The sequence below is a fragment of the Zootoca vivipara genome, chromosome 11 (assembly GCF_965207765.1).
Source record: "Zootoca vivipara chromosome 11, rZooViv2.hap1.1, whole genome shotgun sequence".
Lineage (NCBI taxonomy): Eukaryota > Metazoa > Chordata > Lepidosauria > Squamata > Lacertidae > Zootoca > Zootoca vivipara.
Window position 1 is genome coordinate 33,990,224 of NC_142594.1, and position 27,967 is coordinate 34,018,190.

Here is a 27,967-nt window from a genome sequence, read left to right on the forward strand (position 1 = left end):
AGGCAAACTACAACTTTACAAGCAAACTAGCTGCTTACCTTTTGAACAATAAGCATAATGTTTAGCATAATTCTCAAAAAGCCCACAACAGCTTGCAGTGCAAAGCAGTTATACACACATTTAGAGTAAGTGAAACACAAGTTAAGTAAAATCAAACATAGCACATTAAGATACTGTAGGAAACCACCCCAATCTGGTTTATTTACACATATATACAACCTGAGACAACAATAGAAGGGTTCACAGTATTAACACTCCAAAAAGTTCTTGCTTCTTCCAAAGCTACAGCACTTGGATTCAAGCAGAAATCAAGCATGGCTCAATCTCAGGCTTCCTAGCTAAGCCCCCCCACTCCCGGTCAAATTATAAAAATACAAAAGATATCTAGATCTCATCAATCTCCTCCTCCAAGAAAATTTTCACCTCTCTAGATTTCCAAAGAAAATGGGAGCAGATTTGAACTGAGATTCTGCCAAAGAGCTTTATCATCTTTTTTTTCCTTTTCTTTTGTGTTGTGTGGGGCAGGGGTTGGCAGGGAGAAGAAACAACTTTTTTTTTGTCAGAACCTCCTTTCTGGAACAAATCTGTGAAGGGGCTGAAGGTTTTTAGAAGAAATCCCTGTTTTAGAAGGTAGTCCTGTGTAGGAAAGTTTTTAATGTTTCCTGTTTTATCGTGTTTTTTAAAATTCTGCTGGGAGCCACCCAGAGTGGCTGGGGAAACCCAGCCAGATGGGCGGGGTATAAAGTAAACTATTTATTATTATTATTATTATTATTATTATTATTATTATTATTATTATTTATTATTAAAGCACACTCCTTAGCGGACTAAAGGAAAGTCCTGACAACTTACAGGGGAGCTGTCCTTTGCTGCTGCTCTTCAAACCACTTGGTTTCATTTTCCTGGGAAGTCACATCTTACCCATCTCGCCTCTAACGGTTACGACCTGCGAGGCAAAAAGAGCAGCGCACATAAATTAAAACCACATTTAAAAAGAACAACAACCCGAAAAGCTCTTTAAAGGTGGTGGGCGGAGACCCCGAGTCTTACAGCCTCTCCCCCAAAACCTCACCCTGGTTATTTCCCCTCGCGTTGCCTTCTCCCCTCCCCGCCTGGGGGGCAGCGCCTGGTGTCCAGCGCCCGCTTCCCCTGCGCCCCCTTTCTGCGCCTCCGCCTCCTCCCCCCTCCCCCGCCGAGGGACGGTTGGCGTTTGAAATGTGCGTTCCCGCCGCGCGAGCCGCCTCCCCCCTACCCTCACCCGCCGCCTCGCGCCCGACTTGCCGCCGCCGCCTCCTGCTCACCCCAACGTGGCGGGGCCCATGGCGCCGGGGACGGGAGCCGCTCAGTGTTTCCGCGAGTCGGCCATCGAGCTAGCTGTCGCTCGCAGTTTCCCGCCTCTGCCCAGCAGGGCCTACCAGCAGCTCCCGAGGCCGGCCTCGGCTCTCTCGTTGGCCTGAAGGGCCGCCCGTGCCGGGAAGCGGAGGCGGAGGCGCCACCAACCAGCGAGGAGGCTCCCTCCCCTCGGAGGCCGGCTCTGCGCGCTGCCTGGGTGGGGTGGGAGTTAGCGGGGGGCGGCGCCTCCTCCTGGAGGCCTCGGGTGGGCAGCAGCGCTAAGATTGCCCCCTTCTCCGAGGTAGAGCTTGGCTTCCGAAAGGAAGGGCGGACAATTGGGGGGGGGGAGTTTTCCGAGAGGAGGAAGCGAGGCTCCTTCGTTGGTTTGTGTTTTAGGAGGCGGACGAGATAGGAGTGTTGGGCCAGGGTGAGGTATGTGACTAATGGGGTAGCCATTCATATAGCCAGCTCACAATACCAGCACTTAGGAGAGATTCCCGTATAAAAAAATGAAATCTGGGATTCTTAAGAACTGAGCATCGTGAAAATGCGAAATATGAGCCTATCATTAAATTAGAAACAACCACTATGTGGCAGTGTATTGCAATAAATTTTTGCCAAGCCGCTGGGTTGTCTACCCGTTTCCTCGAACTGTGTAGGCTGCCAGTTGTCTGAAGATCAAAAACTCAAGCTTTCAGAATTTGATGCAAATACCACAAGTTGTCCTGAACTTGTTCCAAATTTATTGTTGCTAAATAATGTTTCATTATGTTTATTGAGGGGCTTTTTAAAAAATAAATAAATAATAGTGTATGTGGCTGATTTTTTTTTTTCAAAAACAGGTTATGTTTTTCAAGGAACAAAATTATGGACTCTGAAGAGAATGAAAATGAATTATACAAAATCACAACTTCTCAGCAAGCATTCTCCTCTGCTTGTGGTGCTGTTATTACATCAGTTCTGGGTAAGGAAAAATCTTTGAATCCACTTAGCTCATTGTGGCTGCAGCTGCATGTACATAGGCAGTGGTTTACCAACTACTGCTCTTCACTAACCCACACTTGCAGACTACCGCGCTACTGTGAAATGTGCAAAACTTAAACCAAGCCCTTCAAGATATACAAAGCAATCTGCCTCAGAAGGGAAGCAGAGCTAATATGCAACACAAAAGGAAAAAGAAACATAAGCAACTTTCTCCTCCAACACTGTAAAAACTTTGGAAGCCACAACTTTAAACAAAGACAGTGTAAGAGAATAGGGGGATGTGTATGTACAGTATGTGTATGACTGTAATTGTGTTTTTGTTATGTTTTTAAGGGAGGGCATTCAATTTTGTTGTACTATTTAAAGTACAATGGCAATAAAGTATCTATCTATCTATGTGCAGACAGCTCCTGCTTCATTCTTTCCATAGTGAGAGTAGGACCAGAAACAATATTTTGGCTTGGTGCCAAATGACTGTATCCAAACTGGCAATTGTGGTTTGTTTAGCTTCAAAGAGACAAAGATTTGTTCCTGGCTTACCAGTCATGGTTTGTTTTAGCAAAACAAGCAACAATCCCCATAGCTGCCAAGTATCCCGTATCCGCCGGGAAAACCCCTTTTTTCTTACTGTTTCCCGGCGGTATCCCGTTTGGCGATAAATCCCGGCATTCTCCCTTAAATTCGCTTCTTCCCGGCGGCCATTTTTCTGGTGCCGCTTTGCCCTTCTATGGGCACCAGAAAATGGCGTCGCCGGCGCCGGAAGTCGCTTCCGCGCATGACCGGAAGTTGCGTGACGCGACTTCCGGTGGCGCTTCGCCCTTCTATGGGCATCAGAAAATGCCGGCGCCGGAAGTCGCTTTTACGTGTTTCCGGTCATGCGCGGAAGCGACTTCCAGCGCTGGCGCCGCCATTTTCTGATGCCCATAGAAGGGCGATGCGCCACCGGATCTTTACGACCCGGACTTGGCAGCTATGAATCCCTGGTTTGAATGTAATGCTACACCATGGACTGTAGTTCATTGAGCTCATGTAAGAGGAGGCATAAAGTGAGAATGATACCTTCATTCATGGTAAGCCAGTAGAATCCTGGAACTGGAGGCTGGTCTTAGAGGCCATCTAGTCCAGTCCCCTTTTTGATGTAGGAAATCTAGAGTTGTTAGAGCATCCACAACCGATGGTTGTCCGGCTTCAGCTTGAAGACATTGAACAGGAGAGCCTCAAGGTCAGTAACTCGTTTCTTTGTTGAATCACTGTTAGCATTAATAAATTTCTCTTTATGCTCAATTGAAATGTGCCTTCTACTGCCCTCTGGGGCAACAGAGATCAAGACTTTGCTGATTTATGTATATTCATTTATTTAGCTTTATTTTTAAATCCTTATTGCCAACTAATTTATGTATTCTAAAGGTTTCCCACAAGACAATTTTTATTTTTGCTTTAGTGACACCCCTAGATGTTGTTAAAGTTCGACTGCAAGCCCAGAGCAATCCAAACCTGAAAGGTAAAATCCTTATAGATATGCATATGGGATACAGATAAAAGGGTGCCTGTTCTGTTTATGTTTTGATAAAATGTTGCTTTAATGGTGGAGGAGAAAGTATTGTGTGGGGGTCACAGAACTATGAAGGCTATTATGCATGCAAGACTGAGCTTGGTATACTGGTTACTGTTGTATTTGTGAATGATGTTAAAAGGTAAAAGTATGCTTAATTTAAGAGTGAAGAGAGCTTTAACTTCCAATATATACAGTGGCAGAATGGAGTGGTAAATTATGTTTGTTCATCACTATTTCTGCAACAGGAAATATCTAGCAGGTACTTGTATACCTCCCAAATGTATGCTCCATAAGCCAATTAGTATTAATGTATATAAGGGATCTAGTACAGAGTTTCCTTAACTTATTTAATTATGTATTTAAAATATTTATACCCTACCCTTAACCCAAAGATCTCAGGGTGGGGAAAAAATCCTTTAAAAAATTGCAATTCGTAACAAATAATAGCAGAATACAACCCACTACAACTGCAAACTCAACCTGAGCATCGTAAACTGCATAGACTGCTTTATTGTAATCAAGCAGTGTAAAGGGCAGGCAGTGTACAAGATACCAGATGACAAAGGTCAAATGAATCCTGCTAGGTAGAAGCTGCCACCACTTCTGTTAGCCCACTCAGCCTGAGTCAGGAGAACCTCTGATTACACTAGATGCCCCTATGATTTGAGGAGACAAGAACCCTCTGCATCTCAAGCCCCAAGCCCAAATTACACAGTACAGTAGCAGGTAGCCAAGCGGGCAGGTGCTAGATGCAGAGCCAAAGCTTAACCTTAAGAAACCACGCAAGAATTATAGAAAAAATTCCTTCAGTAGCACCTTAAAGACCAACTAAGTTTTTATTTTGGTATGAGCTTTCATGTGCATGCACACCTCATCAGATACACGAAATATGTGCACATGCACATGAAAGCTCATACCAAAATAAAAACTTAGTCGCTACTGAAGGAATTTTTTAATTTTGTTTCGATTCAGACCAACATGGCTACCTACCTGTAACATGAATTATAGAGATAGCTATGTTAATAGAATGTGGACCTGTTACCAGTGAAATAAGAAAAAAATAAAGTGTGAGAATACATTTGGAAATTTAAGCTAACTCTAATACTTACTCTAATACTTAGTCATTAGAGCTGTTGACCCCACTGAAATCCAGCAAGAAGCATCCAGGCAGGCATTAGTGTAACATTCCAGAAGTGAGGCCTTAGACAGAAGGCAAAACCACTTTTATGGATAGCTGTAAATTGTTGACTGTGCTACTTCACCATAAGGCACCTGGACTAATTTGCTAGAAGCCCAAGTGATGTTGGAGCTGCTTTATAGGAGACAACCAGGTGACAAGGGGTGACTTCCAATTTATATAAAATCAACTTTATGCATAATGAACTGCCAGCTTTGTGCCCAGGAGTTAAAGCAGAAGAGAACTATTTTTCTAATGAACCAATGGAATATTTTGCAAGTGGTATATGCATTTTGTTAAATAAAATAAATACCTTCCCAAGGCCTGAGTGAATATCACCCCCCTTCCACTAAATGTGCCTGAGCCCATGCTTCACACACACACACACCGCCCGTTACAAACAACATGACAGGTTTTTTGTTCACCCTTTTATCAGGAAAGGCTTTTTTGGATTCTGATGGCTTGACAGATCATGTTTATCTCTATGAAAATGGAACTGGCAAAACTTTGCATAAGACAGCTGGACGTTTTACTGGCATGACAGTAAGGAGAAACATATTTAATCCTACTAGTTTTAACTCTGAGCACAACACTCTACAGGCTGTTGCTTTTTTCAATAAAAAAATTATCATAGTATGAATTCAATGTATTTTGTGTTTGGAGCAGAAGCATTGATCATTCTCATTATTGTGGTAAGAGTTGGTGTCTGCCTAGCTTTAAGATAACTCTGCTCCGGGGGCGGGGATGTAAGTCAGAAATAAAGCAAACCTTTTAAAAATAGGATCAGCATCAAGGGCTAGTTCTAATTACCAGGAATTACCAATATATGAGTATTGGTAAGAAAAGAAATATGATTTAACTAACTCCTAACACATAACAGGTTGCAAATGGAAGGATCCTGCTTAGCTGTTGTGGTATCCAAAATTACTGCTTTCTGTGCCCTTGGACATTCCTTGTCATAGTCAAGAAATGGCTTCCAAGCTTACTGACTTGGTATAAGATGAGACTAGACTCATACAGATCTGACTTCCCTTAGTCACTAGGCCAATATATTGGACTGTCTGCACCCCCCACGAACTAGTGCATTAGTGTGCAAAATATTTTTAAAATGTTTTTGTAGACTTACCAAAAAATAAACAATTTGTAGCTGCAGACCAAACAGGACTTATAGAAATCTGTAACCCTTCCTGTCTTCATATTTGGCTAATTTAGGATGCTTTTGTGAAAATTGTTCAAAGAGAGGGTGTGAGAAGCCTGTGGAGTGGACTACTTCCATCGCTGTAAGTTATATAGTTATTGTCTTCCTATATAGCTTCCTGTAAAGCAGGCCTGCAACAGAGTCTGGCCCTCTGGGTTCCTCTCCTCCCCATCATCTGTAAAACAGGAAGCAGCTGAGAGGGAAAGGCGCTTTGATGTTGTGCCAAGCATGCAGTTACAGGCTCCTTTGCTGTTAGAAGATCTGCTGCAGGAAGGGCAAAATACCTTGGCAGAGACATAGACACGTGCTCCTTGTATATATGGGTTTTGCAATTGTATGAATGCAAGTTTTGTAGTGCAATTGCATTTTGAAGTTTGAATAGCTAGCTGTAAGGTAGGGCTTGCGATTCATCTGAGCATTGACACAATTTTCATTCATCTGTTGGGATTATTGAGTTCTTTTTGCTTTCAGCACAGTCAGGATAGATAAAGGGTGTTAGAGGCCTATGGACACCTGGAATAGTTCTGATCTAGACACTCATATTTTAACCAGTTAAACTAGAGGGGCAACAGCTAACTGAGCAAGTAAGTGTTTAATGATTGGCAACTTTACTAAATATTTATACTTTTGTTTTAGAGCAGTTTCAGTTCCAACAACTGTAGTTTATTTTACCTGCTATGATCAACTACATGATACCTTCGGTTCTATAATAGGAGAAGATCATGATTCCGTTCCACTTATTGCAGGTGGCCTAGCTAGATGTGAGTCAGTCTCTGCTCTCTAGTTTGCTGTTAAAACTTTATTTCATGTGGTTTAAAAGAAAGTTTGGATAAGTTCCATTGCTTATAGCTAGCATTTTATAATAAAGCAAATGTTGCGAGAGTGTAACCTAGGAAACACTTATATTATTAGCCATTCCTCATACTCAGATATAAGCCCAAAAGATTTTGGCTGGTGCAGGCCTAACACTTTCTCTTAGCCACACTTCAGAACTTGAGATACCTTTCTGAGTTTGTTTGACGCTTTTCTGTACAAAGCGCAGTTGACTCACCTCAGTCTTATCTGCTTTAGGCTTCGGTTTATTAGCCCTCGTCTGTTGCTGGTTCTAGGTGGGATTAGAAGAAAATAATAAAACTGGGTGTCATCAGTATATTGATGTCACTAGACTTTAGAACCTCACATGATCTCTTGCAGCAACTATCTGTAGATGTTGAGTAATAAAATGGAACATTCAGAGTTGCACCAAAGGAATGGTTGTGGTGTTTAAAATACAGTGGAACCTCTACTTACAAATTTAATCTGTTCCGAATGCACATTCGTAAGTAGAGACATTCGTAAATCGGAACAATGTTTTCCATAGGAATGCATTGGGAATGGATTAATTTGTTCCAGGGCCTTTAAAAAAAGGCACTTTAAAGGCTGGCGGGAGGCCGGCGGCGGCTGCAAAGGCCCGATCCGGCCATAGGGCCGGATCGGCAGGTGGGAAGGCCGCCAGCGGTGGCTGCGGCGATGGGCCCGATCCGGCCCTATGGCCGGATCGGCAGCTGGGGTGGCGGGAGGTCGGCGGCGGTGGGGAGGGCCTGATCTGGCCTTATGGCTGGATCGGCAGCTGGGGGGGGGGCAGGCATTGAACAAATGGCAGGCATGGATAAAACAGAGAAAGCAAATCTTCTCTTCCAGATGCTACTATGGGAAATGTTCTGTTGAGATAGCTATTGAACATATTGTGTTCCTCCCTTCCCACTTAGTGTGTGCAGCCACTGCAACAAGTCCGATCGAAATGATAAAAACAAGAATGCAGTCTCGGCGGTTGAGTTATAAAATGCTGTTTGCTTGCATTAGTAGTAATGTGACCCAAAGTGGTTGGCTTTCACTCTGGAAAGGATGGGGTCCCACAGTTCTTAGAGATGTACCATTCTCAGGTATGACTTGTTTTGTATTGGTAGTACTTTTGGTTATATTGGCTGATGCAGATTCTTTTCAGATGAAGATTTTGCCAATTTTGGATGTCTGAAAAGGCAAGAGGAAAGAATCCAAATAAGGCACTGCTTTACAAGTATGAAATGTATGGGTGTCTGCATGTAATTAATGAAGGCCAATACGTTTATTTCCTTTCCACCATGACTGAATGTATGAAGCTTTTAAAAAATGTTGAAAAAAAATAAACTTTGATTTTTGGTGGTTATGCCATGCTTCCAATACTAAACAGAGTATTTTCAGGGAGGGGGGAGGGTTGAAATAGAAACTGGCCCTACAGCAATGCCCAGCCACACACTGTGAGCACTGAAGTGCTCTATTATTTTTAAACACTCTGTAGCTAGGTCCACAAGTTTCCAGCCCAACTTTTTTACTATCCCATTTGCCCACATATAAATACAGTGGTACCTCGGTTTATGAACACGATTGGTTCCGGAAGTCTGTTCATAAACTGAAGCGTTCATAAACTGAAGCGAACTTTCCCATTGAAAGTAATGGAAAGTGAATTAATCCGTTCTAGATGGGTCCGCGGCGTTCGTAAACCGAAAATTCATAAAGCGAGGTGTTCATAAACCGAGGTTCCAGTGTAATGCTAATTAAAGCAATGGTTTAAAAACAAAAATTCTGTGATTAGAGTATTAAGAGTGACCAAGAAGAACTATTTCTACCTTGAGATAACTCAAGCAACTTTACTTTCATTCCTCCAAATGGCCCCCAATGAAAACCATTTTTGGTCCAAACTCAGATATACAACCTGATCCTACAAATGATTGACTTGGAAGTAAGCACAGTTTTAACTGGTGCTTACTTCTGAGTTCATTGTATAGGAGTATGGTCTTAAGGTTCAAACTAATGCACACTAATATCAGTTGACAACAATTTGACAAGTTGGCTGGCATACCCCCTCCCTGCACATGATTATTATATTTTTATTCCACAGTGTGGCAAGTGACAATGTGACGAGCAATTAGTTTGCTTTGTGGAAGCACAATTGCTTCCGTCTATTTGTTTAACTGCTAACCATATATAGTTGTACCTTGGATCTCAAATGCCTTGGCTCCCGAACAAATCGGCTCCCGAATGATCGAAACCCAGAAGTGAGTGTTTCGGTTTTCAAACATTCTTTTGGAACCCCAACGCCCAACATGAGTTCCGCAGCTTCCGATTTGGAAGTCGGACGGACTTCTGGGACGGATTCCTTTCGACTTCCAAGGTATGACTGTATAGACATGGAAAACCTGATCACTGTAGTTCTCTGTTTTCAGATTGTAAAAAGCCTCTGTTGCATTTTCTGACTTTCTGCCCTATAGCACTGTACTGGTGTAACTATGAATACTTCAAGAAGAAGTTATGCAAGAAATTAGGTAAAAGGGAGCCAACATTCCTTATCACTTTCTCATCAGGAGCAGTAGCTGGTTCTGTAAGTCTAATTTTTGTTGATAACATTTTCATCTAATAGAAATTACGTAATTTTTACATAAGACTTGAAAGTGTATTTGTGTATACAGTAGTCTTGTATATAGAGTGTCATGATAATTTAAATGAGAGGGCAGATCTATACTTAGGCAACAAAATAAGAAGGCATTCTGAATGGGAAACTCCTTGTGCACTTTTAAGGTATCAACAGAGAAGCACCAAATGAAAGAGAAAAAAACTCAGTTTATTAAAGCCAAGGCAAGGCAATGATGTTCTTAGCACATTTATTTGGAACAATGTCCTGTTAATTTCAGTTGTACTTTCTTTGAAGTAAATAGGCTGTGGTTTGGTTGTTTCAACATAAACTCACAGCATTGTTTTATGCATGTTTACTTAGAAGGACCAAGCTAGATGAGATGCTAAACATATCTGTAGTAATCACATTATGGGGAAGATGAAAGCATCCAGTTGTGCTGTTGCAGATGCACTATTATAATATTACATTATTGCACATTTTAAGCCAAGCAAAATGCATAGCACTTCATTCGTATGTATGTTTACTCAAATGTACACACACAAGATTGTACTTTTTATTGCAAATAAAAAGGTTATGATTTGCAGAGTGAAAATTGCTTTGATTCCCACCTAGAACCTAGATGCTGAATTTAACATGGATAAGCTCTCAGTTTAAAATTCAGGATTTTGTATCATCAGTATTTCATGCTATATTAACAGTCTCATGTGTATACTTCACTCTCATTGAGCTAATTGGAACTTAAATATTTTAAATGTATTAGATTGTGTTAGTGCAGTCAAACATGATGCAAGTCAGCACACAGAGAATTGTATTTTATTCTTACACTGAAAGTTGCAATGGAATCTATTTGCCTATGGGTACTGTTAACATTCAAAAAATTAATTACCCCCTAGATTGCTGCTGTATTAACTTTACCTTTTGATGTAGTTAAAACACACAAGCAGACTGAAATGTGGGAACCTGCCAGCACACATGGTAAGTTCTAATTCACCAAGTATTTTTTTCTTTCAGATCCACTATTGAGTACAATATTTATTGAAACACATTCTTGGTGATCTAACCAGCATCATCAATACCTTTGTAACATCATCGAAGGACCACACACTTCGTGGACTGCCCTTAGTGAATATTTTGAAGCTGTAGAATGTGCGGCCTTCTGGCCTCTTTTATATGATCAGGAAGGCAAGAGAATATTCAGCCAGCTCTGAATCAAGTGTGTAATAGTTATTTCCAATAAAGCACTTATTTATTTATTATGTTTTATTGCATTACATTTTGAATTCTATGGTATTAAAATTGTAATACAATAAAATACAATATAAGAAATAAAATTAACAATCACACTGCATCTAGCACATCACATTACAAATACTACAACCAGCAGAAAAATTATTTCATGGTCCAAGACTCTGAGCAATTTTCTTGTGTTCCATGAGAGAAAAAGTTTGGGAACCACTGCTCTTGAACATTCTTGATATAAAAAGGTGAGATAAAAATGTTGAGGGGGGGGTTTGAAAGCAGTCCCACCTGAAAATGGTGCCTCCTTGCAAAATTTACCATCAGAGAGATGTGGCTCGGTAGAAGTATAATTGACATTTAATTGTACATCCACAATTTTCTACTCCCATTTAGTAGTTTTGTTTTACTCAGCTTCACAGCAGAGGAGTGTATCGATATGGAAATTAATGAAGAGAATTGTTGCAGAAAACGGATTTACTGGATTATATACTGGTAAATTATTGCTTTCTCACTAAGCTAGAGGTTGATATGTTTTCCATATATTGTTTGTCTTAGGCAGTATCATAGTATCTACAACAGAACTTACTGTGCAGTCCAAATACCCTTCACCACCACCCCACACACCCTGTTCCTGTTCAGTGCCATAGTGGGCCACAAGATCCTTTCACCCAGTCCTGCCCGCCTCCATCTGTGGTGCAGCACTCCCCGTTCTGTCCGATTTATGGCAGGGGGTGGTGCGGGACTGAACCTGCCTAGGATTCATTGGAGCCAAAGCCAACCCCACTGCCATCACATGACAGCATCATGCCCAATCACTGCAGAAGCTCTGGACTGGGCAGGACTCCAGATGCAGTGGTGGTCCTGCCCAATTGTTAGGAGCAGCTCTGATTAGGAATGCACCTTAAGCTATTTGAAACATTTAGCAATTATGACAGTCTTTCTGTAGTTATGACAATATCTCTTTGTTGTTTTGCATAGCAAAGTTTCCCTACAAACTTTTGCAGTTGTGAAAAGTGGAAAAGAAACTAACTCAGTTATTTAATTGGGGAGGCCTCTGGGGCACTGATCAGTTCCGATTATGAGAAACTGTTAAGCCCCCATGTAAGAATGGGATGCAGGTAAAATAACTACAAAAATTCTGGAGAAACAGCCTTGGCAAATAAAAATGTAGTGTACTTTCACAGTCTCTATGAGAGCCTGAAGCATTACCATGAACATTATTATGGGTAAACAATTAGGGTTGTGTTTTTGAATCTCTCAAATAATCTATGAACTTTATTATATTAACAATAATTAAGCTCATTCAACTGCATTGTTGATAATTCAGATTTATTAGCCTTACTTTTCAAATGGCTTTGATCTCTTTTAAATCTGCTACAAAGCCACTATTCATATGCTCCGAATATTTTGTTTATGGATGATGGCTCAAGGCTTGACAAACCTGTGCTTTCTGTACATTGTAGGTTTGTTATGTGCAGTGATCTTGTGAGATGGTGTCTGTAAAAATATATTGGTATAATGGTTTCTGCACAGTGATAAATACAAGAGCATTCAGATTGCAAGACTGAACAACAGGAGAAACCTAGCTAATAGTTATAAATGCCAGTACAACAATGCTTCACTATCAGTTTTATTGTGTTATATACAATAAGCAAATGAACATACTGTGTGGTCCCTTTAGACTTGAGAATTATGAAATATAGATAATTGGTTCTGGCCCCACTCTGCTCCATCTTTTGTGTGACAGTCCTTCAGATATTTGAAGACAATTATCATGTCCCCTCCCCTCTTCTAGGCTAAACATAACAAATGATTGAAATAAATGGGTAAGTACTACAACACTGTGCCAGTGGTGCAAAAATTTAAGCAATTACATACAGTAGTTTAGTGATGATCTCCCACTAAGTACTTCCATACTCTTGAATAGTTGTAATTTATCTTTTCTGTAGGCATTATTCCAAGACTGACAAAAATTGCTCCTGCTTGTGCCATAATGATCAGCGCCTATGAATATGCGAAGGCTTTCTTCCGTAGAATAAATAAAGACAAAGCTATGAAGAACCTTTAATGCCGATTCTGTAAACTTGGTGGCAGCAGTAAGAAGGTCCATAAGATAATTTTACATCTTAAAAATATAGTTGACAACACCCTTGCATATCATGCATGCCTTCAAGTTCAGGAGGAGAACCTAGTTCTGCAAAAGAAGAATGCTGCACACTCGATGAACTGCTGCAGGCTTCCTCCAGGAAAATCGAAATTTCTTTCATACAGCAGCCACTTGATGTAGCTAACCATATAGCTGGTAACAGTCCAGCTGGTTTTAGCAATATTTTTTCCCCACAGAATCGTATTTTTAAATTATACATACAAGATTGTATTTCCACAAAGGAAATAATGGCTCAGACACTCAAGGCCATATTATTTAGAGTGCCGACATCATGTGATTGAATAATCCAGGTTTACAGCGTATGTGAATAAGGCATAAGAGTAGGACAAACAAAATCCCTTCAGCAGCTATGTTTAATAAGCACAGACCTTAATGAAAACCATGAGAATTTCCTGGTTTGGATATTTCTACACTGTTATGTTACCAAAACCTTTAGCATGCCATTACCCAGAAACTATCACCTTTTTAATTAAACAAGGAAAATGTATTTTCTTAATAAAATAGAAAGTTTACACTTGGTGTCTTTCCAGGACTGATACAGGCGTGCATCCAGTTGTTTTGCAAATGGGTACACACACCTAGCCTAGAATTATGCATGTCATGCTTCCTAGTAAAGGGTTAATAAGCTTCCAGTTGTACTTGATAATACAGTGTATGCACACGGGCAATACATTATTAAATTCATTCAATATCGCACATAGCCAATTATCTTTTGCCAGCTGTAGAAATTACTCTAATATATTCACACAGAGTTTAAATTATTCTGGGTGGTATAAAACATGTCATTAACTCAACATTACTCCCCCCCCCAATGTACTCTTAATTGAGATTTAAATACCAATATGACATGTTATTGGTTATATCATAAGGAGAAGAGAAAAGAAAAGGTACATGTAGGAGGTTAAGATATTACGCACTGGGTTTGGAAGGACAAGTTGTTTCAAGGTTAAGGGTAGGAAAATGTTTCAAAATCGTATATACTAATGAACTCATTCTGCAAGTGATTACGCTTGTGTGCCTGAAACCAAACTACACTTACAGGAGGGTGGCAGCTACAGGCTTGGGGAAATGCTGAATTTTACAGATGTACAAAGAAATTCAGGAGGGAAGGGAGAAATGCTCCATAGACATAGAATATTGACTGAGTGGAAAATTGGGAAGGGAATTAAAGGACTGGTTGAAATCTGAAAAGGAGCACTCTGCACTGCAGTATTTTGTTGCAGGGCCCACTTCTTAACATGTAAAGAAAACCTTATTTTTTCAGTTAAATATGTAGAGAATTTTCAAAGGGGAAACAGAAGTGTAACTTTCACTATAACGAGAAGGAACATACATTTTACAAGCAGTTGTCTGGAACTTGATTTCTGTGGGAGTGGTTTGTATCTAACTTAGTGAAAGTAAACGAGTGTCAAGATTTGTGATAGAGCTTAGCAGTCAGTGTTGGAAATGAAATAAATCAGCACTAAATAGGATAGGACTGTGACTAATAGGGAGCTTTCCAAAGCCAATACACTGAATGTTGCAAAGTAAAACCTCTACCACTGCAGCATCTCCATGTACTGAAGTTGAAGGAGTGATAAATTTGGGAGGGGACGGAAGAGAACAAAGACCATTAAAAAAGTTAGCACACCCACAAGTGAAAATGTAGTGCATTGTTATATAAGAATCATAGTACACTTTAGACCAGCACTTGCAGCTCTATCACTGTTATAGATGTTTCAAATCCATTGGGCTATTTATTTCACTTATCGTAGTACTGCTAATTCTGAAGATAAACATCTTCCTCAAAATATGTTTCTAGTAGTCAAGAAAATTTAACATCTTAAATTTCAAAATTTCACGAACAGTTGTGATCACAGCAAACTGTCATTCTACATCCTTATTTAAAACATTGTACCACACCTTTCCTTATAAAAAGCTCAAGGTGGCACCTTAAAACATAACTGAACAATTTAAAATACAGTATGATCACAACTTACATGTGTTTAACTATTTAAAATATAGGATGAATTGAACTTACATGTGTTTAACTATGCAGTTGAAATCACAAAGTAAGTGTACTGAAGGCAAAGAGCTTAAAAGCTCTTTTGTGTGCAGCATTTTCCCAGCTCAGAAATAACTTTTAAGCTCCCAGACCTGCTTACAGGGCTCTCCTGGGAGGCGCTCACAAGATCCTGCAGGAACTTGGATGGCCTAATGAGATCTCTCTAGAGCAGGCATGCCCAAACTGTGGCCCTCCAGATGTTTTGGCCTACAACTCCCATGATCCCTAGCTAACAGGACCAGTGGTCGGAGAAGATGGGAATTGTAATCCAAAACATCTGGAGGGCTGAAGTTTGGGGATGCCTGCTCTAGAGCATCCCAGAGCCCAGTAAGTAAGTTTGGGAACTTAAAAGCTCCGCCTTCCTTAGGGGGCAAAGCCCGCTCAGTATACACCTCCAGAAAGGGTGAGGATGCTCGTACAGGGGTGGTTTGACTATACTTGCCATCCTCTTCTCTATCAATTACAAAAACACTAAAGCACCAAAATTACAATCCACCAGTAGCAACTCATTGTACAGATTATATGACCACGTTTGAGAGAAGTTTGGGCAAATTGCTTTTTAAATGCAACTTTCCCTTTATAGCCACTTTCCCTTTTTTCTTTCAGGTTTTAAAATCAATCATAAGCTTACAAAAATGTAATGTAGTACAAATATTTGGCATAGCAGCATTGCAAATGGTCCAGTTAAAACATAGTTACAAATTAACTCCCAAAATAAAGTTTCCACACCTTGTAAGTGAAAGAAAATGGTAGCCGCAGTAATTGATGTAGGGTTTATGCAGTATGTTCTAACCACATTTACCTATTGTAAACCACTTAAAGATCTTTCAGACAAAGCAGCATATAATTGTAAATAATGATGTCTGTAGTAAAACAGTCTGTAATGCAAAGTTGAACACTATAGTTTCCTAGCACAACTCTGCAATTCCCTTAAGATAACATTGGTGTAGTGCACTTGACCGTTAGTTCCGTTTGAATCAATATTCATTTATTGTGGTATTATGTAACACCTATTAAAATCCTTCTCAAGATTGTGTACAAGCTAGAATGATAAAACAATGGCAGGCAATATTTCTGTTATAAAGAAAAAGTACAACAAAAGTAGTAATAGTACAAAATGTTTAATGCACATGCAACATTTGATACAGCTGCGCAAGTCTTTACAATTTGGGTTTTTTTCCCCCTAGTCTGAAAGCTTGACAGGATTTCAGAACAAAGACAGTAAACTTTTCATGCACAAATATTGACCTGACTGGTTTCACATACAAACTAGAGATTTTAGTTATGGTCTGTAAAAAAAGAAAAAGGCTTTGATCCCAGCTGCTCCAACTAGTCAATAACTGGCGTGACAAAGTCATGTTTCCAGATCAACAGTAAACTGTCCCAAGGAAGAGTTCACACATACAAACCTGCTAACAATTCTCTATATACCTCTCAAAACTTGGCTGTAAAGACTTCATTTTTTCCTCCTGTTCTTAAAAGATAACTATTTTACAAGAGATAATTAACATGCATTGCATTACTTTTATCAGGTAGTCCGTACGTAACAACTGGCAAAGCAGGAGCATTGTCTTGTTTTGTCTCATAATTTAGCTCAGCACATATGAAAAATAATAAACTTGCCAACACAATGAATTTCATGTATATCTGCTTTCTCTTAATGCTAATCAATTTTTATAGCAAGTCTTACAAGAGGCACATCTCTTTTTGGCAAAATAATAAGTATGGTAGGTAATCAAAATGATAGTGCAAAAATTAGCTGTACTTGTAGAGTCCCCCATGTTGTTCCACATTAGAAAACAATGCATGGAACTTCTTTGGCACAATAAAGCATTTTCTCAGTCATGAAGTTTAGGGGCTTTATGCGTATTGATGCTTTTACACAAAATAGCCTGTGGTTACTGCGTGTAACAATTCCCAATAATGCTAGGAAACGAAACTCATTACACTGTAGAAAGGGTTGCACTTTAAACTGCAAAAGGTTCAAAAAAGCATGGCTAGCATTGTTTAACTGTTAACCAGTGACACCTGATTTAAACTTTTTACTACAGAGCAGGTAGCAAGACTTACATATAAGTCTATTGTGATACTTGCTTTTTGGAGAAAAACAGAAAGTTCTTAAAAGGAACCACTATAGATAGTTGCACTACTTTTCTCTACAAGTGTCTCCTACCTTTACATTCGGACATGTCATGAGCACAATTTGGATACCGTCTCCAAATTTCTCCTCTTTGTACCCTGCAAGTAGTTCAGTGTGGCAGAATGCCAAATATGTGGGAGACCCTGATGGAAATAAAACTAGTATAATGAAAATTCAGGTGTAGATCTAATAGCTACCACCACTCTAAGTAGTTCAGTTTTTTCAATCCATCATAATAGAATACAATTCAAATACTTTGTTCTTACAATATAGTCAAATAATATTTTTACTTACCTATTGAGTTTTATGTTATCCTTGTAAATGTGAGCATATCTAAAGAAGTGAGGAAAGTAAGCTTCAAGAGAAGACAGATTTTGGCAGCTAAGATAACCCCTTTTTCTCTTAATGATGATTTGCAGCCTTAATTGTATATTTGTAAGCAGTCAAGTATTTTTTTAAAAAACAACAACTACATGCCATTGTTTTTTAGATGTTGCTAAAAAGGACAGAGTAGCAATTTTTAAAACGGGCATAATGTTGTATGAGTCTCAACCGCAGATAAATTAAGGAATGTCAACTGAATACAAATTCAGAGATCTTCTTTGTATAGATCCACTCCAGAAGGTGTTAGTCCAGGGCTTGTCATATCTGTTGTAGGACTTGCAAGATACTCACTTGACTTCAGACTTGTGAGAGATTTGTAACTCGCTACTGAAGTCAGAGAGCCACAGAGACCAAGCAACGAAGGGGTGTCTTCTTTTCCTATTTAAGACCAAAAAAACCACAAAACATATATAACACTAGTGACCGGCCCATCCAGGGTGATCAATAAGGGAGCATAAAGCAATCACTTTGCTCCATCTTCTACCCATTTCAGGGAAAGTGTGACTGTCTAGAACAGGCATTTCACCTAATTCCTGGATACAAGAACTGCCCATGAACTACCCCCTGTCTTACCAGAATTCAGCTTCAGTTGTATTATTATTATTGATTTCATTTTACATGTTAGTTGTAAAATTTCAACACTATACATTACATGTATTGTATTGTATTGTATTGTTATATATACGGATCCCCCACATCTAACCCTAAACCCTATACCCAACTCACCATTTACCCATATACCCATATATTTATTTCAGTTTATTTGCTCTCATCCAATCCACTACTGCCGCCAAGCACCATTTCATTACCTGTAATAATGCAGGTGTCATGCATTTTCACATTTGGTCATAAGATGGAGCAGTTTCATATTTAGACAAAATATCCATTTGCTATTGTGGGCACCTTCTCAAAAACACATTGCTTTGGACTTTCTCTCTCTGGAGAAACCAAATGAAGTTTTTACTGATCAGAGAATATATGGGTTTTTGCAATGGCTAAAATCCAGTTTCTTACTAACTCGCAGTAACAGTAAGGTTTCAGAACCTATAGTGTAATACCAGGCAGCGTTCATCACTTCACAGTTGTTGGATTATCACATTTTCTCCTGACGCCTTACTCCTCTGTGCTGCTGTATATGCCCCCTCTAGCCAAACTTGGCCCTCCTCACTTCATTCTGTTTTTGTTCCTATTGCTGTTCATTTCCAGATTCAACTTTTTTTCCTTTCTGGGTAGATTTATCTTGGAGGAATTCCCTCTGCACTTATTAATGGGGTTACTTCTCTCTCAGCTTCATCTGAAGGCAAGTTATGTTTGAAGCTATAGTTTGTCCATGAGACATCACATATACATTACAGTTTATTTCAAAATGAGACCAGTCAATTGGAAAGAATAAAAAATGAGAAGCAGGAAAGTATTTGGTGAAAAACAGAAACTAAATGGATCTTGGTATCAGCTAATAGTGTTATGATACTAGTTCCTACATAATAGCCTTTCTCCCTGCATGAAACTGTTGTATATTACAACTCAGTAGACCTGTCTCTTAAGGATCTGCACATCACTTTGAGCTTAGCAGTATGGGAGGATGCTGCAAGGCTGCAGTTCATCCCACAGGACCAAGATCTTATAGGTGACAAGTGGTTCACACATTCAAAGAACTATGCAGAAGCATTTCAATTTGTTTGGAAGCTGCAAGCTGAGAATTGGCCTTCATGCCATTGAACAAGTGAATCTTAAGGTTTTTAAACATTGCTGTATGTGCAAAACATTCTGTCTTGAATAAGACAATTTTGTAAGGCATTATCTAGCTACTCTGGGAAAGGTTTCTAAAGAGCAGGCTATAATAAGTACATAAAAATAAAGTGATGATGCACATAGGTGTGTTACTTTGCTTAAACACCATCCTGTATTACACATACACACACGATATGGAATTGTAGGATGGTGTTTAAGCAAAGTAACACACTTATGTGTATGTGTATCTTCTGGTCTTAACTGAGTATGGTTTCTTAAACTGCAATTGATGCTTATTATTTGCAATGAGAAGATGGAATTAAATTTTATAAAATGTCATGTAAGCAAGTTGGCTTTATGATGAAAACATGGGCCTAAATCATCACTTATTTTTATGTACTTATTATAACCTGCTCCTCAAAAACCTTTCCCAGAGTAGCTAGATAATGCCTTACCAAATTGTCTTATTCAAGACAGATTGTTCTATATCTCAATGTCTTGACTTTACTGGGACTGAAAATATCCATCCTTTAGCATTCACCTGATTTAGGATCTTAGAATTATTGCAGGTTGCAGGAAAGAAGCAGGATAGCTGCAGGTACAGTACAAAAAAAAACCTAATGGAAATAAGTTGCTTTAAAGTATTAAATACTTTATCAAAGATAAATTATTAGGCTGATTACCTTCACTAAGTAAATTCATCCCATCCTGTTTTCCATCTCCATCTTCTAAATGGCTTGGATCCAAAGATGTCTGAGAAAGGCTAACATCAGCAGAAAGCTGGTCCAGGCTGTGAAAACTCTTTCTGTAAAAACAATTAGCAATTCCAGTAACTACCTTCAAACCGCTATACAATGCAAGCAGCAATTATTTTTATTATAAAGTACTATAGCAAATAGTAACTTAGAGGAAAACATCTATTCGCATCAGTGATTCCAGACAAATATGCTGTACTATAAAATAAAGCTAGAAATTTTAAAATGTGTTTTTCTTTAAATGGGATTACATGGGATTACATAAAGGAAGAAAAGGTGTTATCCTCTACTCAGTTATGAATACACACATTTCATTATTTAAAGAGAGATATCAGAGATATTGCAGCGTTATAGACAAGGGTACAATTCCAAAGGGAGTTCCACTGGTGATATAGGCAAGGAATTAAGAACATTTGCACTATTCCTTTAAAGGTTTTAACATTCAGCTATTTCCACACACAATTTTGATTTCATCTTGTTTGTTATTTTAATGTTGATTTTTCTAGATTTGCTGTATTTTACTATTTATTCAAATATTTATTGTAAGCCACTCTGATAAGTTTGAAGAGCTAAAAATCTTAAACAAATACTCAGTAGCCTGGTTCACACATGCTAAGCCAAATCAAAGTTTGTTCTTGGTGTAGAAGTCATGGTTAGTCTGGAGAGAACTAAACCATAGACCCTACTTTGGATAGCATGCTAAGCCAAACTATGGCTTAGCTCAGCACAGCAGAAAAACAACAAAACAACTAGGGAGCAGCCAAGTGGCTGCCATCTACTCCCTGGAAGCCTGCATGTTTGGGCTAAGCCATGGCTGTGTCAGGACAATGCAGATGGAGGATTTGGCTGAGGATCTGGGCAAGGGCTCCAGCAGGATGTGGGGGACTCTGCCAGGAGTGGGGCAGTCTGTTAGTGAGGAGCCTGGGAAGGGGGGCTCTCTTAAGCTGCTCACTTGTCTCATCTGTCCCCATGATGAGACCCATGAGACCCACCTCCCTCTACAGGGCTGCCAGAACCTGTATCTGACACTCCCTCAGCGCTCACTGCACCACCCACCTTGGCATCATCAGTAACTGTGCCTACCCAGATGAGGATATTTCACTAGGTCCAGCAGGAGCAAAAAGAGTAGGGAACCGAGGGTTCCACCTACTATATGTAGTGTGATATTGCATAAACGTTTACTGCCCTATGATGAGCCCACCCCATTTCAGAAAGGGGTGTGTGATCAACAACTAAAGTTTTGACAGTTCAGAGTACCAGCCTTGCAGCTGCATTTAAAATTAGTCATGTGTGTTGCCTGAAGTGCCAGCAATGAGTATATGTACTGCAGTAATCAAAACATTAAAGCCTTTGGAAATAATCATTCAAGTCCTTGTTCTTCAGCAACTGGGAGACCAGAGACGAGCCATCCTTTACTTCTTTTCACTAAATGCACCAAGTTGCTGCCTTGAAAAGCAGGCTATAAATATGAAAAACTAAAACTAAACTACAGTACCGTATAAGCCACCTATAGAGAGGTACATTTGCTGAAATGTCATTCATATACTGCAATGCAGCATAAAGACACTATATAAAATCCAATTTGTGTCCTAGTGCTTTTGGATCAGGCTCAACAGGACATGTCGAGCTATCTCATGCCTGCAAGACCACAGTTTCTTGATCAATTTGGGCCAAAAATCATCCCATGTAAGTGAGTCAGCTGATTCATCTGGGCACTTCTCTATAAACACCAAGTCAGCAACAGTTTATCTGACCGTGGATAGGGTAATATTGGGGGAGTAGATGTTACACCCAGCTGTATTTCAGGAAATTAAGACTTGTTATGGCATAATCAAAGTGGACCCTCTGCATCAGACATAAAATATCAGGTTGAGAGGTTCTTCACCAGGTTCCATTGTCTGATGGCAGAAGCAACAGATACACTAGCAGCTTTGTGGCCATCTGGTCTACTTTATGCCTTCCCTCCAGTTCCGGTTATTCCTCGACTCCTACAGAAACTTTGGGAAGAAAGGGCTCTGCTAATTCTAATGGCACCATATTGGCCATGGATGTCAGACATTCTGGATCTGGCCATAACTTCCCCACGACATTTTTCTCCTCAGACTTCATCTTCACCTGAATCTAAGTTGGCTGCAGTTAACAGTTTGGTTTTTGAGAGGAATGAGCCTCTGACTGAGATCCCTCGCTTCATTCCACTTCCTCAATATCCAATTCCCCATAAGGATTCATATTTTCCCCTTTAATGCAGGGCCATTAGATGCAGAATCAGCTGGAACAGCAATGCCTTTAGCTGCATGGAATTGACTGGAAGAGGCATCAGGAGGTGGCTGGCTGCCTGCCATAAGAGATGGAGCAGTTGCCAAATTATGAGAAGGAACAAGATAGAGCTGACTATGGGAACTGGAAGGCACAGAATTAGATTCAGGATCCAACCCCCTGGGCTCTAAATAAAAAGCACCTAATGGTACCTCTTTGATTGGGTTTAAGGCCTTCACTGAAAATAACACAGACTGGGGAGAAAAGCGAGGCAGCCTGATGAGAAGTGCCAGCAGCAGCATTGTTAACAGTAATAGGTTATGAATGAGGCATAGCTAAACAAGGCAACTCCTGGGGTTGGGGGCTGACAGGAGAGCCCTGGAATCCCTCAAAGTCCTCCTCTTCTGAGGAGCTGTGGGAGCAAGAAACATTCACATGCTGGGCTTGGTGATCCATCTCCACCACATTACATCCCACAACACAGCCTCTCTCTTTAAAAGGACAGGAGACAGCCATTCAAGAACTCATCCCCTCTGTTGCTGAGCACTCATCCCTATAACAAATGCACTTCTGTACTCTCAATTCAGAGCTATGAGAAACAGCCCCTTCAGTATGTTTGCACTTCTGAGTCACTTTGCAAGCCACAGGACAACCAGAGCTGACTGGGGATGCAGTACACATAATTTCTTGAAAAGACAAATTGCTTTGCAGAATGACATCTGCAATGGAATCTGAGCACGGGACCAACACAAACGCCTAATAAGAAGGTGTGGTTTGCTGGGGCTTCCTGGGCATGGCTCCCAATACAAGAGTCTCTTAAACTTTCAACTGATTCCTACCCTTTGTAAAAGTGGGCACCAAGAAGGGAAAACAAGGAGGAACACAAAGCCAGAAACAGGGTGGCAGAAACTACAATATAAAGTCACGGGGGAAAGAACATACTGGAAGAAAACAAAACAGAGGAATTAACAGCAGAGAAACAGCGTAAAAAAAGGCAGTGTTGAAAAGCTATGAAAACAGCAAACTGTAAGACGTCCAACTGGCAAACCTTAACCCCACCCCACCCCGGCCCTGGGAAATTAAAGTGAAGTACATGAAGACACTCATTTACTCAAGGAACAGGAGACCTCCACAGAAAACAGGACGACCACACAAAAAAACAACCACCCCGCAGATAAGATATATAGTATTTAGTGAGAAAAGGCAGGGAGCAACAAAGAACAGCGACAACTCGACTCAAGGTAGGAAAGCAAACTGAATTCTGGAAGCTGAAACCAAAATTTAAAAAAATCCTTCCAGTAGCACCTGTGCATGCACTTTCCTAATCAACACTTTAATGCCTCAATCACAAGGTGGTGCTGCATAACCCATAGTAATGAGCTTCACCAACAACAAAATGTAGTGGGGAAGCAAATGTTGCCAGTTCCTCCTTTCCCCAACAGCTCTACCCCATGCCACCTTCCACCTTGCTCTGGAAGGTCCTTCAACTCTCTGGAATGGATTTTTAGGGGGGACTAGGGTCTGCAAATGGTGCAGTGGCCCAAAGTACCTGCTCCTCCTCCATTAGACAACACGGGATCAAAAGCAAGGGAACAAATTTGATTCCACTCCATGTTCCTATAATTTTTAGACCAACCTTTATGTTGCAGAATGTACCATGGGATGCTAAATTCAATAGTGAAATAACATCCAAGTAAAATCTCAGCAAATTTGAGGTAATAATGCAATTAAGCACTTCCATTTTAATATGAAAATATAATTCTAATAAATTTTAAAGGCTGAAGATGACTTAAGGCTGAACTATATAGCAAGAACAGACACTTGTGGCCCTCCAACTGTTGTTAGACTACAACTCCCATTGCTCATGTTGATGGGTTGATGGTAGTTAGAGTCTAACAACTTCTGGAAGAGCACATGTTGCCCACTGCTGATAAGGCTGTGGAATCATGCCCCTGCCACATCTTTTATGGGAACCTCCCTCCCACACACACACATTACATCTGACTACTGATAACCTTCATTAAAGGTATAATGATCCTTATGAACACTCCAGACAAATTGAGTATGTCCTTAACTACAGTTGATGATAAAACTTCACTTATATTTGTAAACCACTCTGGGAACCTTTTTTGGATAAAGAGTGGGATAAAAATGCCAGTAACAACAACAACTACTACTACTCAAGCTTAAACTCATTACGCAGAACAATTTGCATTGGTTCAGTTACATCACATTAATCCATAGTTCAAAGCAATGTGAATGAGCCACAATTTCCATACTCAAAAGTTACCATGGTACTCCTCAACACTCCTGTTCCTCTCATGCTGCAGACAAAACAAAAAAGATTCTGGCTTGTTATGTTGCTCTGAATCTGGGTTCATAGCTTGTCTCCTCTAAATAAATCAAGAACAGCCAGCCAGCAAGAAACCATGAACACTCTGCACCAGCATGCTGCTTATTCATTAAACTGTAGTTTGATTTAAACTATGGTTTTATGCAGCATGTAAACCAGGTACTGTTGATTAAAACAGATAATAAAGGTTATTCTAAGATTTTCTGGAAATCACTTAATACATACAATTAAGTGATTCTCTGAGCAAACTCATTGAAATCAATGGACTTCAGTCATGACTAACAAGTTTATTGAAATTGATTTCAAAGAGTCTAAACTGAGTATGACTTAGATACCACCCAAAAAGTATTACGTGCTTACGAGTATGATTTATTATAGCAGATGGGTTGCATCCAACTAAGTTATACTCAGAGAAGACTTGCTGAACTCAATATACTTGTCTAATTTGTCCACTGATTCCAATGTGTCTGTACTCACAAGTATGACTTAGCTGCATACAACCTAATGTGCTTAAGATAAATATGCTACTATATAATTCTATTCTGCTTTCTAATGTTTAGTTATCTACCAGTTTTCCCCTTAAACACATACATAATCTGGTTGACAAGATGCACTAGAGTGGGGGTGGGAAGAATGAAATTTCTGGGATTTCTAGGAGCACTGCACAAATATTTCAACTTACTCATCCCATTGCTTATTTTGCTTTCGATAAAGTAGTGTATCCAAGGCAACAGCATTAACATCCAGAGCTCCTGGGGAAGGCCACTGATTGGTGAGATGGGTGGTTAATTCTTGTCTTGATCTTAAATCATTATTCTTTAGCACAGTTCTGTGAACACACAGTGAATTTGATGCCATTAGAAGTAATGTCTTAAATCACAGGAAGAAAATAGGCTCATTCTTGGAAAATCACCTGCTAGCATGCTATTCTTAAAGCACCTTTCCTCCAAGGAGACTTCTCAATCAGAATGTTAATACTGAAAACAAAACAAAAAACTGAAAGGAACTGTACAGAGAGAGACTTACACTACAGTATACAAGATGAGATGACCAGTGAACTGCAAATAATGTAGAAATAAAAGCAATGAGTTAAATACAGTACTACTTCTTAAACAGCAAATATTATCCTTAGTTTTCAGTTAGCAAACAGCGCAAGTTCTAAGTTCTTAATTTATAACTTTTACAAAAGAAAAAAATCAAGGTACTGTATTAAGCTCTAAAACAGATTGATCTGCCTATATCAGCAGTCTGTAGCAGAGTCCAGATCAAAGTCCAATTTCACATTTCTTTCAAGCAGAAGTATGGTTGTCAATAGAACTCACAAGGTACAAAAAAATTGTTAACAGCTGCATTGCAACTAAAGTACCTATTATTTTTCACTTTTATTTCATCCTGGAAAACAAACCAAATAGAGAATTTTAAGTGCTACTTTATATTAATTCTTTTCTGTGGCAAAACTAAAAGAAAAAATGTGTTAATGAAGGTTTCCATACAGTTACTCATGGCAAACTTAATGTAGTTTGATTTCCTAGTGGTTTTCTTCAAAAACTTCATTGTGTACCTTCTAAACAGGTTGATTACATTGCACTGTGGAATTTTACTTCTACTACTGTAAAGAAAAATACTTAATTTGGGGTCTATATGTGTGTCTCAATATATTACCTATGAGTTATACCTGACACATAGGCAAAAAAAAAAACCCAGCAAGAAAGCCAAGTAAGAGTAAAGATACAGAGAAGTGACTTAAGTAAAAAAGTCATTTGTATCATTTTGAAAATAAGTTCACCATCTCAGGTCAGAAAAGTTACAGAAAAAGTGTCATTTCTGTAAGATCAAAAGCAGGTATACTTCACAGTGGGGAAAGTATTTAACATGGGGAAAGACTGGGAGACTGGGAGTGTTTTTAACTTAACAGTACAGCCATAGCTTGATTACTTACCAGTACTATGAATTCTCCTATTGGATAAATCTCCTTCACATATCCCCTCTCTATGGAATGAGCTGTCAGCACCACCTTGATGACTCAAATCTGTTGAAATTTCAAATGTCATGGATGTGAGCCCATGCAATGATGCATGTGGTGTGTTATTTGCCTCTAACTACATGTTAGTATAGTGTCAGAACTCCCAATAGCAAACAAAAACCCAACAAACTAAGGGAATCCAAAACTGCGGATTTATGGAGGAGATGACAATAGTAGAATTCTAGTTATTGACAAGCAGCATAGTTTTCTGCTCAGGGTATTTCCCAGAATTGTCACTCTTGGGAGACTTGGTACCAATCTCCCCAAGGAACAGAAAATAAAATATATTAGCAAAATTTCTGGGTATTCATGTAAAATATAAATCAGTGGCCTTATCTTACACAGCACTAATTCATATAAACCATGGCATTGTATATAGGGCTGGTGGCCAAGGCCTGCACAAAAGGGCCTGGAGGGCCAAATTTGGCCCCAGCCCTGGTCTACAATGAACAAGCAGTATGCTGCTCAGTTGCTTCTATTCTACTTTGCCTACATACAGAACAAACAAACAAGGCTTGGCTTAGCATTATGTGTGAAGCAGTGCTCATGGTTTGTTTCTCCCAAACAAGCCACAAGTAGTAAGCCAAGATAAGGCTGTTTCTGCAAGTGGCTCCAAATATGCCAACTCTGTTACATACCAGATCCACATTTCAATTGTTCATGGCTATTTTAAGACTAAATTCAGATTGCTGACATGTATCTCTATGCTTCCTGAAAATAACAAACCCAGCCTTAAAGCACAAACCTACACTGTACAGGTCTACTCAAAATGTGACTTACGTCTAGGTAAACTGGTACTCATTGTAGCCTTAAATATGCTCATGTCTGCAGTTAAAAGTGAAAGTGTGCCCAATCCTGTTCTGTTTTTTTTAATGATATACATATGGAGGGAAACTGGCACCAGAAGCAGCTGCTTCACAGGAATACTGATCCTGGAAATAATTTTCCCACATACTATTAAGTCAGACTAATATATTCTTCTGCAAGTAGTAGCCATGATAAATTTATTAGTAGTTTAATATACACATGCCATATATTATGTGATTAGGTGGTGAACACAAGGACAGTGGTTATCTGTTGTAGCACTCTGATTGTATGATGTCATCACCAAATATATTTACTTTGAACCTACTTTGATTTGTTTTAGGTGCCAGGAAAAACCATTTTAATTTCCTAATGCATGGGTTTCCAACATGGCA

The 27,967-nt window shown here is 39.6% G+C and overlaps 3 protein-coding genes across 12 annotated transcripts in view; 1 reads left to right on the forward strand and 2 right to left on the reverse strand.

The window, feature by feature from the left end:
• Positions 1-1,527, reverse strand: part of DBF4 (DBF4-CDC7 kinase regulatory subunit) — an 18,760-nt gene extending 17,233 nt beyond the window's left edge. The window contains exons 1-2 of one of the 3 annotated variants that reach the window (XM_088654432.1): positions 1,278-1,527; positions 853-946 (exon numbers count right to left, since the gene is read on the reverse strand). In XM_088654432.1, coding sequence (XP_088510558.1) covers positions 853-898 — 46 coding nt within the window. In that variant the 5' untranslated portion in view covers positions 899-946; positions 1,278-1,527. Of the gene's footprint in view, positions 1-852; positions 947-1,072; positions 1,170-1,277 lie in introns of those variants that run through there. The other 2 variants (XM_035129733.3, XM_060280782.2) reach the window with 2 other exon arrangements.
• On the forward strand, positions 1,441-13,775 carry SLC25A40 (solute carrier family 25 member 40). Of its 7 annotated transcripts, none has more exons than XR_015946456.1 (12): positions 1,441-1,633; positions 2,175-2,296; positions 3,758-3,817; positions 5,485-5,591; positions 6,261-6,328; positions 6,883-7,007; positions 7,995-8,168; positions 9,534-9,643; positions 10,604-10,651; positions 11,327-11,407; positions 12,711-12,741; positions 12,865-13,594. XR_015946456.1 is itself a non-coding variant. In XM_088654435.1 (12 exons), the coding sequence occupies exons 2-11, from the start codon at positions 2,200-2,202 to the stop codon at positions 12,713-12,715; spliced, it is 909 nt and encodes a 302-aa protein (XP_088510561.1). In that variant the 5' UTR covers positions 1,441-1,764; positions 2,175-2,199; the 3' UTR covers positions 12,716-12,741; positions 12,865-13,594. The 7 variants fall into 7 exon arrangements, 6 of the variants coding, with proteins under 6 accessions (XP_088510561.1, XP_088510560.1, XP_060136766.1 ...); XM_088654435.1 differs by having other exon boundaries at positions 1,441-1,764; positions 10,570-10,651; XM_088654434.1 differs by having other exon boundaries at positions 10,570-10,651.
• Positions 13,776-16,231: 2,456 nt separating this feature from the next.
• RUNDC3B (RUN domain containing 3B) overlaps positions 16,232-27,967 on the reverse strand; it is a 32,420-nt gene continuing 20,684 nt past the window's right edge. The window contains exons 9-11 of one of the 2 annotated variants that reach the window (XM_035129962.3): positions 25,428-25,574; positions 20,065-20,186; positions 16,232-18,028 (exon numbers count right to left, since the gene is read on the reverse strand). In XM_035129962.3, coding sequence (XP_034985853.1) covers positions 17,856-18,028; positions 20,065-20,186; positions 25,428-25,574 — 442 coding nt within the window. In that variant the 3' untranslated portion in view covers positions 16,232-17,855. The remainder of the gene's footprint in view (positions 18,029-20,064; positions 20,187-25,427; positions 25,575-27,967) is intronic. The other variant, XM_035129963.3, reaches the window with a different exon arrangement.

What these genes read in the sequence shown, in the direction of transcription:
- SLC25A40 (XM_060280783.2), top strand. Translation starts at nt 2,200, where the DNA reads ATGGACTCTGAAGAGAATGAAAATGAATTATACAAAATCACAACTTCT. An exon ending in CAGGAGCAGTAGCTGGTTCT is followed by an intron (nt 9,644 to 10,569) that starts GTAAGTCTAATT and finishes ATTACCCCCTAG; the next exon opens with ATTGCTGCTGTATTAACTTT. An exon ending in ATTTACTGGATTATATACTG is followed by an intron (nt 11,408 to 12,864) that starts GTAAATTATTGC and finishes TCTTTTCTGTAG; the next exon opens with GCATTATTCCAAGACTGACA.